We start from the raw sequence: 13,650 nt of genomic DNA, 5'->3' as shown, positions 1-13,650 counted from the left end.
GGGACCCCAAGGTCCCCCTCCTCTGGGGGTTTTCACCAATGACTTAGACTATCTCCGCCTAGTCGGCCGTGGTGATCAAGCATCCTTCCCAGCTGACAAGGCATTTAACGCTTTGACAAACATTTGTTTCTCTCTCTCCCTAGGCTGGAAGTGACTCACCTAGGTGTACGCCAGCAAATGTTTTGTTTGCCTAGGGCTGCATCGCAAGCCGTTGCATATGGGGACAGAGTTACAGATCACCTTTCTTACCAACTACTTTGGGAGCGCTATGGATTGAAAAGGAGGAGGCGCACCCTCTGCCCTGTTAAAAGGCATTTTAAGGAAAAGTTCCCCAGGGCAAAACATGAGCACGCTCCAGCCGTGTTCCTGCTGCACCAAAAAAATAATAACAACGAAGGAACAAAACAGCAAAACAACAGAACCCGGCCTGAGTTGATGTGCTTTTGTCGCCACGAAGCAACTAACACTGGGGGTGGGGTGTTGTGAGGGTTCGTGTAGGCGGGCTGTCCCTTCTCCAATAAACGGACGAGACTCTTGTGGCAAATCAAACGGCAACGTGTTTATTTCAACCTTAACATCTTCATTGACAATTCCCATAAACGGGTTAAGAGACGTCTGGAGACCCGGGTTCGGTTTGGGAGGGGTCCATAAACTGTGTACAAAAGGGTTAGAGTTCTCTGGGTTCCAGGGACCTGTTGAAGGCGGCACAGGTCCTGGTCCAGGGTTCACTTCTTCTTCCAAGGAGATCAAGGGAAGGGTCTCCTCGTCTCCGCTCCAACCGTCCCATGAGGACCCATCTTCTATGGTGTAGCCCCAGGGCCTGGGTAGCCCCCCAGTTTCCTCAGTTCGGAGATGTGCCATTGGCGTTTCCTTTCCAGCTCTCGGGCCACCGCCTCCCTCTCTTCCCTGAGTTTCCTACGCCACTCTCTCGCCTCCGTCTCACCCCAGTAAGACGGACGGGGCTTCAACCCGAGCTGTCGGCGCTTCTCTGCCTCTTCATGTGGCACCCGGACTTGTTCCCATTTGTGGGTCCACGGATCCTCCATCCACACCCACTCCCAACCGCCCGGAATATCCCTTGGTCTCCCCCTTATATCCCCCATCCCCGCCTCTATCTCCTCCTCCCTCTTTCCCGCCTGAGGCCGTCCCGTTTCGCGGGCAATTCTTAACCCCTTCATGTCCTCCTCTAAGTCACGGGTGTCTACCCCTTTGTTTAGGGTGAGGGATCCGCCGCATTCTGCTCCCCAGTCAGGGGTCCCCACTCCTTTCTCTTCCCGTCGCGGTGGGGATGGTGGGGGGGAAGTCTGTGTCTGGCTGCTATTCTTCAAGAGCAGCGGCACTCCAACCATGGCTTCCACCTTGGGAGCCTCACATACCCCCCCATCCGAGAGTGCCGCACGCTCTTCCTCGCTCCGCGCCCACGGACCCTGCCGGGAAAAATAATCTACGTTAGAGTGTTCCTTACCCTTACGGTATTGGACCTTGAAAGAATAGGGTTGTAACGCTAGATACCAGCGGGTAAGCCTGGGGTTCGTTTCCTTCATACGGTTTAACCACTGTAAGGGGGCATGGTCTGTTACCAAGGTGAAGGGGGCTCCCTGGAGATAGTACTTCAGAGTGTGGGTGGCCCACCTTATGGCTAGCGCCTCTTTTTCTATAACCGCGTATCTTTCTTCTCGGGGTTTCAACTTCCGGCTCAAATATAGAATAGGATATTCCTTACCTTCCCTAACCTGGGACAATACCGCCCCTAAACCTCTATCCGAAGCATCAGTGAAGAGGATGAAGGGATAGCTGAAATCCGGGGAGAATCGTATGGGCAGTTCACATATGATCCCCTTCAAGGTCTCGAAAGCCCTTTCTTGGGCCGGTCCCCACTTCACTTTAACTGAAGCCCCTTTTCTGGTGAGGTCCGTGAGTGGGGCAGCTATGGATGCGAACTGGGGTATGAACTGCCTGTAATAGCCAATCAGGCCCAGGAATTGCTGTACCTCCTTCTTAGTCCGTGGCTTATACCATTGCGAAATCTTGGTCACCTTTTCCTCCTGCGGCTGTACCTCTCCTTGTCCTACCCTGAAGCCCAGGTATTCCACCTTGTCTACGCCAATTTTGCATTTCTTGGGGTTGACGGTTAGGCCGGCCTTCCTCAACTCTTTGAAGACCCTCCGTAAGTGGGTTAGGTGTTCTTCCCAACTGGTGCTAAAAACAATGATATCATCTATATATGCCGCAGCCCAGTCCCTTTGCGAGTCTAACAACCGATCCATAAGCCTCTGGAAGGTCGCGGCCGCCCCATGTAGCCCGAAGGGCATTTTAACGAATTGGAAGAGCCCCTTAGGGGTGCAAAAGGCCGTCTTCTCTCTATCTTGGGCTCTCACCGGAATTTGCCAATATCCTTTAGTTAAATCGATCGAACTCAGGTACCGGGCATTCCCTAATTTATCTAGCAAGTCTCCCACCTTGGGCATGGGATACGCATCAAACTTTGAGACCGCATTAACTTTTCTAAAATCGACACAGAACCGGAGGGACCCGTCGGGTTTGGGTACAATGACGGGAAAGCTGCGCCAGGGGCCCTTAGCGGGTTCTATAACCCCAATACTTAACATGTCTTCTACTTCCTTTTCTATTAAGGCCTTCACGTGGTGGGGCCACGTTCTACCGTTCTCCCTTACCACCACCCCGGGGTCAGTTTCGATATGGTGTTCTACCAAATTCGTTTGACCCGGAATCTTTGAGAACACCTGGGGAAATTCATCTTTCAAGGATAGGGCTTGCTCCTTCTGGACGGGGTTCAGGAGTTTGCCCACAATGATTTCTTCATCCTCCTGCATTTGGCTTACTTCTGGCCCCAATTCCTCATCCGTCTCTCCATCGAAGAAGCATTCACGGTCTACCCACGCTTTTAGTAGATTTACGTGAAAAACCTGCCTTTTCTTTTTCCTATCTGGGGTTTCCACTTCGTAATCTACTTCACTGAGCCGTTTCACCACCTCATACGGCCCGTGCCATTTCGCCAGAAATTTAGAAGTCTCAGTCGGCAGCAACACTAATACCCTTTGTCCAGCTTCGAATTCTCTAAGTTTCACTTTCCTATCATAACGCTCTTTCTGTTTTCCCTGTGCTTGGGCCAGATTCTCTTGAGCCACCTCCCAGGCCAATTTCAAATTATTCCTCATCTCTACTATTTGCTGCAGGGCATTCCGTGAAGCATCTTCGCCCTCCTCCCACTTTTCTCGGATGAGGTCCAGCACCCCCCTAGGTTTCCTCCCGTACAACAATTCAAATGGCGAGAAGCCCGTCGAAGACTGAGGGGCTTCCCGTACTGCAAACATTAGAGGGTTAACAAACATATGCCATTTCTTGGGGTGTTCCATCGCCACCCTTCTCAACATCCCCTTCAGAGTCCGGTTGAACCTTTCCACCAATCCGTTGGCCTGGGGATGATAAATGGAAGTCCGGAGGGGCTTGACCCCTAATAGTTCCCACATTTGCTTAAACGTTAAGCTCATGAAATTGGTTCCCTGGTCCGTTAGCACCTCCTTTGGGAATCCCACCCTCGAAAACACCCCCAAAAGCTCTTTGGCCAGCACTTTCGCCGTTGTTGACCTCAAAGGGAGGGCCTCTGGGTATCTCGTCGCATAGTCAATTATCACCAACACGTACTGATGTCCCCCTTCCGACTTGGTAAGGGGTCCCACAATGTCCATGGCAATACGGTCAAAGGGCCTATCCACCAACGGCATGGGTACCAGGCCCGCCCCCGGGCCAGTCTTAGGTTGCGTTAGCTGGCATTTGGGACATGATTTACAATAATCTTCCACGTGCTTCACCATGTCTGGCCAAAAGAACCTTTGGCGGATGCGGGCCAACGTTTTCTGTGCGGCCAAATGACCGGCCACTGGCAAATCGTGGGCCCAGTGCATTACCCAGCTCCTCAAGTGGTCGGGGACTACCAGGGTTGACTCCTCCCCCTGTTCCCCTCTTCGTATCTGATACAGCAGTCCTCGTCGCACCTCAAACCCTTCCCCATTCACTGGGGTTTCCCCTTCAGGGTAGGCTTTTTGGAAACAAGGCCTTAGGGAAGGATCATCTTGTTGCAGGCCCCTTACTTGATCTCTGGACAACTGCATTATCTCTCCTTCCCCTTCTCCCTCTTCTCGTTCGCCAACCAGTCCGTCCTCTGCTCGCCGCGCCAGGTCCTCCAGGCCTGGCCAGTCCCTGCCCAACAACATCTCACGGGTTAAGCCTGGAACGACTCCTACTTCCAAGATGGCCTCCTGGGTCCCGATAGTCACGTTTGCCCTGGCCGTATCATATTCTTTGGCGTCCCCGTGGATGCACCTTACTACCACCGTTTCCCCCAGTCTCGGTCCCTCTAGTTCTCGTACCAGGGATCGGGTGCACCCGGTGTCTATTAGGGCCCTTTTCCTCTGTCCGTTAACCTCGGCAGTCACCACCCACCCGGGATGGAACTTCTCACCCACCTTAGCAGCGTTCGCATAGATGTTGGCCCACGCATATTCTTCGGCGGGGCAGAATTTCCGGATGTGGCCGAACTGGCCACAGCCGAAGCAGGCGGTCATTTTCTCTTTCCCCTGGTTCCAGGTGGGGGCTAGCTTGCTTTTCGCCGGGTCGGTCGTGATCGTCGGGCGAGGGATCCGTGACCCGGTTGGGTTCACATACTCGACACGGTCGGGGCCCTGTTTTTTCGGAGTCGCCATCGGGGTTCCTCGTGGAGCTCCTGCGTTTACCGTCTCCGCCATCTTGTCCTTGCTCCGGGGTTTCTCTCCCCCTGCTGCAGGGCGATTTGACCATGGATCTTCTGCTCCTAGATAGTCCTCTAGTAACGTCACAGCGCCCTCTACCGATGTGGGTTTGTGTTTCACTACCCAGTTCCTGGGTCCGGAGCTCAATGTTGATACCAATTGTTCCAGTATTATTAATTCTAACACCTGTTCTGCCGTTTTTCCCTTCGGTTGTACCCATCTCGTAGCGTTTACCCGCATCTTTTGCGCCACCGTCCGCGGGTGTATGCCCGGCTTCAGTCGCAATTCCCTAAATCGTCTACGGTAGGCCTCCTCATTCAGATTCAGTGTGTTGAGGATCGCTGTTTTGACCTTTTCATAGTCCCCTGCGTCTTCTGGGTCTAACGTGTCCACTATCTCCTGAGGCAAGCCTGTCAGGTAAGGTGTGACAATTAGAGCCCACTGGTCCTTTGGCCATTGCGCTGACACCGCCACTCGTTCAAATATATTCAGGAACGCCGCCGGGTCGTCTTGGGGACCCATCTTTTGGAGTTTGATCGGTGGGCGGTGTGCGATTGCCCCTCTTCCTTCCGCAGCTGGCGTCTTGGCCGACGACCCTATTTGCGTTCTGCTTAGTTGATCTATGATGAGCTTCTGTTGATCTGCCAGTTGTTTCATCAATGCTTCTTGCCCTTCCGTTATTTGTCGTATCCATCGTTCCGTTTCTTGCATGGCAGACAGCCCCCCGCGTTGGGCGCCAATATGTGAGGGTTCGTGTAGGCGGGCTGTCCCTTCTCCAATAAACGGACGAGACTCTTGTGGCAAATCAAACGGCAACGTGTTTATTTCAACCTTAACATCTTCATTGACAATTCCCATAAACGGGTTAAGAGACGTCTGGAGACCCGGGTTCGGTTTGGGAGGGGTCCATAAACTGTGTACAAAAGGGTTAGAGTTCTCTGGGTTCCAGGGACCTGTTGAAGGCGGCACAGGTCCTGGTCCAGGGTTCACTTCTTCTTCCAAGGAGATCAAGGGAAGGGTCTCCTCGTCTCCGCTCCAACCGTCCCATGAGGACCCATCTTCTATGGTGTAGCCCCAGGGCCTGGGTAGCCCCCCAGTTTCCTCAGTTCGGAGATGTGCCATTGGCGTTTCCTTTCCAGCTCTCGGGCCACCGCCTCCCTCTCTTCCCTGAGTTTCCTACGCCACTCTCTCGCCTCCGTCTCACCCCAGTAAGACGGACGGGGCTTCAACCCGAGCTGTCGGCGCTTCTCTGCCTCTTCATGTGGCACCCGGACTTGTTCCCATTTGTGGGTCCACGGATCCTCCATCCACACCCACTCCCAACCGCCCGGAATATCCCTTGGTCTCCCCCTTATATCCCCCATCCCCGCCTCTATCTCCTCCTCCCTCTTTCCCGCCTGAGGCCGTCCCGTTTCGCGGGCAATTCTTAACCCCTTCATGTCCTCCTCTAAGTCACGGGTGTCTACCCCTTTGTTTAGGGTGAGGGATCCGCCGCATTCTGCTCCCCAGTCAGGGGTCCCCACTCCTTTCTCTTCCCGTCGCGGTGGGGATGGTGGGGGGGAAGTCTGTGTCTGGCTGCTATTCTTCAAGAGCAGCGGCACTCCAACCATGGCTTCCACCTTGGGAGCCTCACAGGTGTCCATCGGAAAGCGTACAAACCCAGCCGGTCATTTAAATCCACCTGCGTAGCCTTCACAGGGTCTTCTTCAGCAAGGTCTCAAGCTGCGAAGCCATGGCTGAACCCCATTCTAGGTATGGTGCCCAGAAAACAAAACAGAAGGGCCAACACTGGAAGCCGTAAAATATTCCATGGCTCCATCCAGTTAATTCCCAGGATTAAAAAACATAATGCCAGGGGCCAAGCTTCCCATCTTAAATCAGCAGTTCTCCCCTGCATTCCTGAACACAGCTGCTGACATGTCAGCCGAACAAAGGCTTAAGTACCTACAGGAACCACCAATGAAACCTCCGAGTTTAAACAAGCAGTCTCCCGCACCCAATATTTTTAAGTACAGACACTGAATCGGAGTATAATCCATAGGAAATCCGTAGGAAAACAGCGCTGGCCCAAAAGGATGCTAAACAGTGAAGTGGAAAATCCTAGTCAATCTTGATTCTCTTTGTCCCAAAAGAGCTTGTAGCGCTTCCGGGTTAGCAATAAATAGAATAACCAGTGGGAAAGAGAGAGAGAGAGAGAGAGACAGACAGACAGACAGACAGACAGACAGACAGAGGATATAAAACCTAACACCTTTACATTTCTTCCGAAGCAGGTCAATGGTAAGAGAAAAAAGTATCACATTTTTCCATGTATAAGACTATACTTTTGTCTAAATTCTTTAGACTAAAAATTGAGGGTCGTATTATACACGGAAATAAGCTGAGGAGAGAACAAAAACAAGTGGAGGGGAAAGCAGGGATCAAAGCGATCCTGCAGCGCTTTGATCCCTTTCCCCTTGCATTTGCTAAGCCCCACTTAGATTTCTTAATTTTGGATTAGAAAAGTGGGGGGAGTCTTATACATGGGGGCATCTTATACACAGAAAAATATGGTACTTGTGGTCCAATAAATATTTACATTTTAACTGTCAAATAAAATGACTCCTTGGCTTTCGTCTTGGTCCCTTCCAGCTCTGCTCTTCTAAGGTGATAGCAATTATGATGATGATTGTCTCTTTACAATTTCAGTTTCATGGCTCTACAGTGATTAGAACCCAGATCTTCCAAGTTACAGTCTACGACTCAATCCGCCACTCTGTCCAAATTGCTCACTGACCACACCACATCGGCTGTTAACATGAAGTCACTGAATTAACTTGCAAACTAAAGGAGACAGGGCACATTCTGGCCTTGAAGATAATAAGCCCACAAAAGTCACTAGTCCACAGAGAAATCCTTGGTAGTTCACCTTCCATGCACGTGGTTCATATGTGCCTTACTTTATGGCATAATAAATATATGGTGAGTGCTGGTGGAAGTCAACTCCCCCACAATACTCACACACACACAAGCTTTCCAACACTTTCCGCTGGGAAATTCCAATTGGCCTCCACTCTCCAGTTGCTATTTACTGATTATTCCCAGACAACCAAGCATAAATGACCCTCCACATCATATCACCAGAGAGCAACAGTGTAGAGCCAGAACTTTCACGGTCAACACATCAAGATTTCTTTATTATAAGGACTTCATCATCATCCTTACTGCTATGTACCCACACCACAGTGACAGTCCACCCAATATGTGGGAGGGATCCGGGATTTTTCCAGTAACAATATATTGTCACATTTTTTTCCTTTTGTAATGCTGACCTGGGGGCCATGCATAGACAATTAAGGCTCATTACCCATACAAAAGACCTGGTGGAAATGAAAACTACTAAAACTTATATACCTGTATCTCCAAACTCTTCTAGGGAGCCAAGGTCTGCCTTTTTCAGTACCTGAGCTCATGAAATTTATTCTCAACTCTCTTCCCCCCACGAACCTCTTCCGTAATGAGTAACAGAATAGTTTTCTGGGACGTGTCCCTGTTTTATTACATCTGCTCCCTTTCATGGAGAACACCATGCTAGTGTCTCATCACCAAAGCTAAGCACATAATTAAACATGCATGCTGACTGCTGCTAGCAGAAGTTCTACAATATATTCAGAATGATTTATTTGAAATATTTTTTTACCCTGCCGTTGCCCTTGAAAAGGACCCAAGGCGGCTTACATCATTAAAAGACAACCTTTTTGAGCTAAAAGCTGCAAGGATGCAAAGACTAAATAAAGGATCAAACAGATGCCACACTAAAAGACGGTTACCCAAAGCAACATCAAAAACACATTTAAAGCAGTGAAGTACAGCAGTCTATTTAAAAACCCTACCCAGGCAGTCAGAGCTTGCCTGAAGGGAATTAAGTCTGGGCTGGGGACCTGCAGAGCAGATTTGGCTGTGCTACACAGACCCACCGATGTAGAACAGGGATCAACAACCATGTGGCATCTCAATGCATAGGACGACTCAGTGGTCCCCAACCTTGGGCCTCCAGATATTCTTGGACTACAACTCCCAGAAGCCTTCACCACCACCGCTGCTGGCTAGGATTTCTGGGAGTTGAAGTCCAAGGACATCTGGAGGCCCAAGGTTGGGGAACCACTATCTTACAGCATAAAGGCTCATGGACTACAGTCCACTTCGTCAGACGAGAAGCCTGGTGCCCTCGGACATGGGATGGCCTTATAACTGACCACGAAACTTGTTACTGGTTTTGTTGCTACCGACTAATAATCAAGCCCCCCCCCCGTGTCAATTCTAATTTAATTGCAACCCTTTCCCAGGGTTTTCTTGATATAAGATCTTCCAAAGTTGTTTACCGTTCCCTTCTTCTGGGGGCACTCCGAGATAATGGAGTTTGCGCAAGGCCATACTGGGAAGCATTAAACTTCCGACCCCTGACTTTGCAGCCAAGCGTTTCTTCCTCGCTGCCGCTATCCACCCCGCTGAGCTAGACAACTCATTTTGAAGGACATAAGGAAAAAAAATCTTGCTTCCCTGGGACGAAAATGAATCACTTCTACCGGTGACAGAAAGGTTCGCTCCCTTCTGCACAGATTACTGATGGACAACCTAACGTTACCTGGGCCATCTTGGGGGGGGGACAAAATATAGGTTAAGATAACGAGTTTGGAAGCCTGGGCTTCAAAGAACCATTTTGCAAATCCTAAACCCCACAATGGGACCTGCCTCCCCTCCCCACAGCATTTCTGGTGAAATCAGCAAGGAGGAAGGTTCCCGGGGAATCAATGCAGTGTCTGATTTCTCGCATCTATTCATAGCTGGCGAGCTAAAAAGCAATTTCCACCCCCTAAAATGTCACCCCTGTGAGGAAGCGGGCAAACCCAGGGAAAACCACTTCCAAGCAGCGTTTGAAAGAGGCGAGGGGGAAGAGCGAGGGCACGAGGCTTCTGGCAATGGCGAGGTTTAACCTTTTCCTCCAAGGGGGCCAAGGGAAAAGGGCTGGGATTTAAAAGAAACGAAGTGGGGAGAAATGAGGAAGGATTTACATAACAGAACAACAAAGTGTGTGCCTGTATACGCAACGGTGCCTGGCCCGCTGCGGCACCACTGGGGTGCACGAAAGCAGCAGCTGTGTAACCCCAGGGCCCCCCATCTTCTCTGCTCACCCCTATTCGGAGCCCAAAGTAGCTCACGGGGGACACACAGCAGAACCAGCCCTCCATTTCCATCAGAGAGGGGGAGGGAGACACACTCCTAAGCATCATCATCGTCATCATCACCAGCTCCTCCACCCTCTATGGCCGAGAAGGGCTTAAAGCTCTTGCTTGAGAAAGGGTGGGGAGGGGGAGCGGGTTGGAGAATCTGTCTGGAGTCAAGCTGTCAAATGGGTCACTACTATGTCCTACACAACAGAGCCAGGAAAAGCAGAGGGATTTTTTTCCTCTTGGACGGGGGGGGGAGAAGAGGGTGTGTGCTTTTTTTAAAAGACTGTGTTGGAGTAAAACACAGAGTACGAAATAAAGGAGGAGAAAAGTTCACGCAGGTGCCATGAAAACATTACCTCCTGGTCCTCTCCTTAATAGCATCTCTCTGCTGTGGACCGCAGCAGCACCGTCTGCTCTCTCCCCCACCCCTGCTTTATACTTAGGGACGTATTCCTGTCACCTTCCAGAAAGGACACACACACACAGAGGCTTTGGCCATCTGCTCTTAATATACGCAGCGCTACCTGTTTAAACCAGAAGGGATAAGAAAACCCCGAGGAGGCAGTTGCCGCCCCCTTTTGCCCCATGATCCGGACGCAAGAGGGTACCTCATTTGGGGGACGGGATTAGGACGAGTTAAATCCCCTATAGGGGGGAAAGGAGATTAATGTATGGGCAGACATGTAGGGGAGGACCAGCGGCGTCCAGGCTGCATGGACGGGAGGAGAGTGGAGGAGATGGGTTTAACCCCAGCAGTGGATCAGATGGGGTACCAGCGATTAAATTTTTTTTTTTAATGGCAAGGAGAAAGCAGGCCGCTTCCTCCTTGCCTATAAGGGCATTGCGGTAAAGGCTGTATTACCATATCATGAAGGCCCACGCTGTATGGGTGATTTATTCCTTTAAGGTCAGGATGATGAGGGAGGAATCTCCCTCTCCCTCCCCACACACCCCCTCTAGTTGGGGGAAAGGTTGTTCAATGCTGCCAAGCCAAGTTTAAGGGGAGAAGAATAATTCCCTTAAGCGAGAAATGGGAAATAATGCAACGATTAAAAAAAACATGTTTTGCAGAGAGTGATTTATGGTCTAGAGCTACCCTTTGTACTTCAGAGGTCTGGAGCCTCAACTCCCATCCTTCCTTCTGGGCTGAGGCTGATGGGAGCTGTTGTCCCACAGATCTGGAGGGTGCTCGGTGCTGCACGGGCAAAGAAACCAAAGTGGAGGAGAAAGAGGAGGGCTGGTAAGACCCTCCCTCTTTTTATTATGGAGAGGGGGGGCAGATTGTCTGGAGCATCCGGGCAGAGAAGGTGCAAGTTCACCGAGCGCTCCTGCATGAAACGGGGCAAAACGGAGGGAAAGCAAGAGGAGCAAATCATGTGAAAACATTAGCTGTCATGGGTGGGGAGGGTAGTACGGGAAAAATGGACGAAGGGGTGGCCATTTGAGGGACACGGTACCCGGATTCGGGAAGGATGCATCAGAAGAGGCCTCCTGAACGGTCAGGGAGTGAGACAGTGGGAAAGGGAGAAAATTAAACAGAGGCACCCTAATAATCATGTCTATTTGTAAACAAACATAAGGCAAAGAGTCCTGCCCTGGACACAGGCGTTGCCGGATTACGGAACGGTGATGGCTCTGCCGTTTTCACGGTCCCAAAAGATACATTAAAAAGCTACACAGGAAGAGAGTGGGGTGCTCCATTTAAAAAAGCAAGGTTGTGGAGTCGTTGCAAGGTTGGAAAGAGGAGGCGAATTAAGTTAGGGACCCAAATACCCCATCCGTGAAGATTTACAGCCGGTGGAGGTACAGAAGGAAAAAGTCGCCCCTAGCAGAATATTAACTGACATGATTAAAGAGCAAAACAATGGTTCTGACATTCTGTAAGATGAGGAGCAGAAACGTTGCACGGTTTTAGAAGACCAGAGGATTGTATACCGTAGTCACTGAATAATGCAGTTCTCAACACCGGTCTTACTTAACAGACCGTTAGTGTTGTATTATTATAGTGTATGTATTGCTACCATGCCACACATACCGCTGTAATACCCCAGGATTAATGCAGCCTCATATTCTTAATAAACCACCCACTAAACACATTAATGAAACATTATGACACTAATGCCGTTAAGAGAAACAGATAACGACACAACTGTTACACGTGAATGCAACGCTAAGCACCAATATCGATCACAACCCATTACATCATTAGGAAGCAATGCATGTTTTACATCGAATTAAGGCATGCACCAGATCAACATCGCGGACTGGGAGATCGGAAAGCCTGTGTCGCCTTCTTGAACAATAGGCTATTAAATTATCCCTTACGACAGAAGAAATGCGACCCTGCTGATTGACCACAATATGGTTCGTGTGCATGCACACACACACACGCGCGTTATGTTGCATCGTTGCAAAGGGTGCCCGTTCACACCCTGGACAAGTTGGAAGGAAATCCCACCGAGCTCCACGGGAGGGGGGGGGTTTGCTCCCACTTCGGTGGGCCCAGGGCTGGCAGCTGGGAATCGCGTTTGCCCCACGACCCGCAGAGACCCCCCCACACACACACCCCTCAGGGGTCACCGGAGGAGGAAGGAGCTCCCCACTGCAATAGGGGCAGCCTTATGCAACCTCTTCTCTTCCCCCCCCCCCCCACCGAAGAGGCAGGCAAGCCAGGCTGCGGGAGAAGCCGCCTTTCAGACCCGCCGGGCTCCGAGCGAGACGAGGCACGTCCGAATCCGGAGCCAGCCCCGGGGAGGTCGGCCATACGAGGCGGGCAGCCGCCCCCCCCAAAGATAACCAAAGGCATCATCATCAAGGAAGAACGAGAGGCGATCAGGAGCCCCCCTCCAATGTAGCATTGCACCCATTTATTTGTTTTGCAAAAACACCTTTTTGCAAAGAGACCGACCCCAACCTTTTTTTTTGCAAATCACCTGCAACCCCCACCCACCCACGCACACACACACGCACACACACCTCTTACCCCGTAGGGGACCCCACCTTGCAACGGGACACCCCTCCACCCCCACCGCCCATCGCCACCCCACCGCCCGGACCCCTCGACCCCGGGGGGGGGGAGCCTTTCTTACCTCGGGCAGCCCGGGCCCCTGCGCAGAGCAGCGCCGCCAGGAGGCAGGCGGGGGCCAGCGGGGAGAGGAGCATCGCGGCTGGGCCGGGCAAGCTGGAGGGGGGGGGCTTCTCCGCGGACCGTTCCCCACCGACCCCCGGGACCGGACGGGAAGAGAAAAAGACGCCCGAGGCGGCGGGGGGGGGAAAGAGCCTAGCCCCTTAACCCGCCCACCCCCCAATTCAAATTTAATAATAATAATAATAATAAAAAGGAGTGTTGGTGGATGTAGGGGGCAAGAGGAGGAGCTACTGCTGCCGCCGCCGTTGCCCCGTCCAGCCCAGCCCCGCCGGCTCCCGCCCGGCCAGCCGCCTCCAGCAGCCCCGCCGCCGGATTGCCTCCACCTCCTCCTCCTCCGCCTCCTCCTCAGCCCGGCGCGGCTGCCAAGCGAGCTAAGATGGCGGCGCCTCGGCCGCTCGCCGCTCCTCCTCCTCCCGCACCGGTTGCTAGGCGAGGGAAGGGGGAGAAACCAACGAGGGGAAGGGAGAGGGGGGGAGGCGAAGCGGGCGCGGAGGGAGGAACCATTCGGGGGCTGGGGGGGGAA

At 51.9% G+C, this 13,650-nt stretch overlaps 1 protein-coding gene across 4 annotated transcripts in view; it reads right to left on the bottom strand.

Moving 5' to 3' along the window:
* CLSTN1 (calsyntenin 1) overlaps positions 1-13,279 on the bottom strand; it is a 52,138-nt gene extending 38,859 nt beyond the window's left edge. For all 4 annotated transcript variants that reach the window (XM_072977578.2, XM_072977580.2, XM_072977579.2 and 1 more), the window contains exon 1: positions 13,069-13,279. In XM_072977578.2, the coding sequence (XP_072833679.2) occupies positions 13,069-13,141 (73 nt within the window). In that variant the 5' untranslated portion in view covers positions 13,142-13,279. The remainder of the gene's footprint in view (positions 1-13,068) is intronic.
* Between the last annotated feature and the right edge of the window lie 371 nt (positions 13,280-13,650).

Source organism: Pogona vitticeps, chromosome 7 (assembly GCF_051106095.1).
Source record: "Pogona vitticeps strain Pit_001003342236 chromosome 7, PviZW2.1, whole genome shotgun sequence".
Classification (NCBI taxonomy): Eukaryota; Metazoa; Chordata; class Lepidosauria; order Squamata; family Agamidae; genus Pogona; species Pogona vitticeps.
Note: the sequence above shows the minus strand (reverse complement) of the source record. Positions and strands in the feature narration are given on the sequence as shown.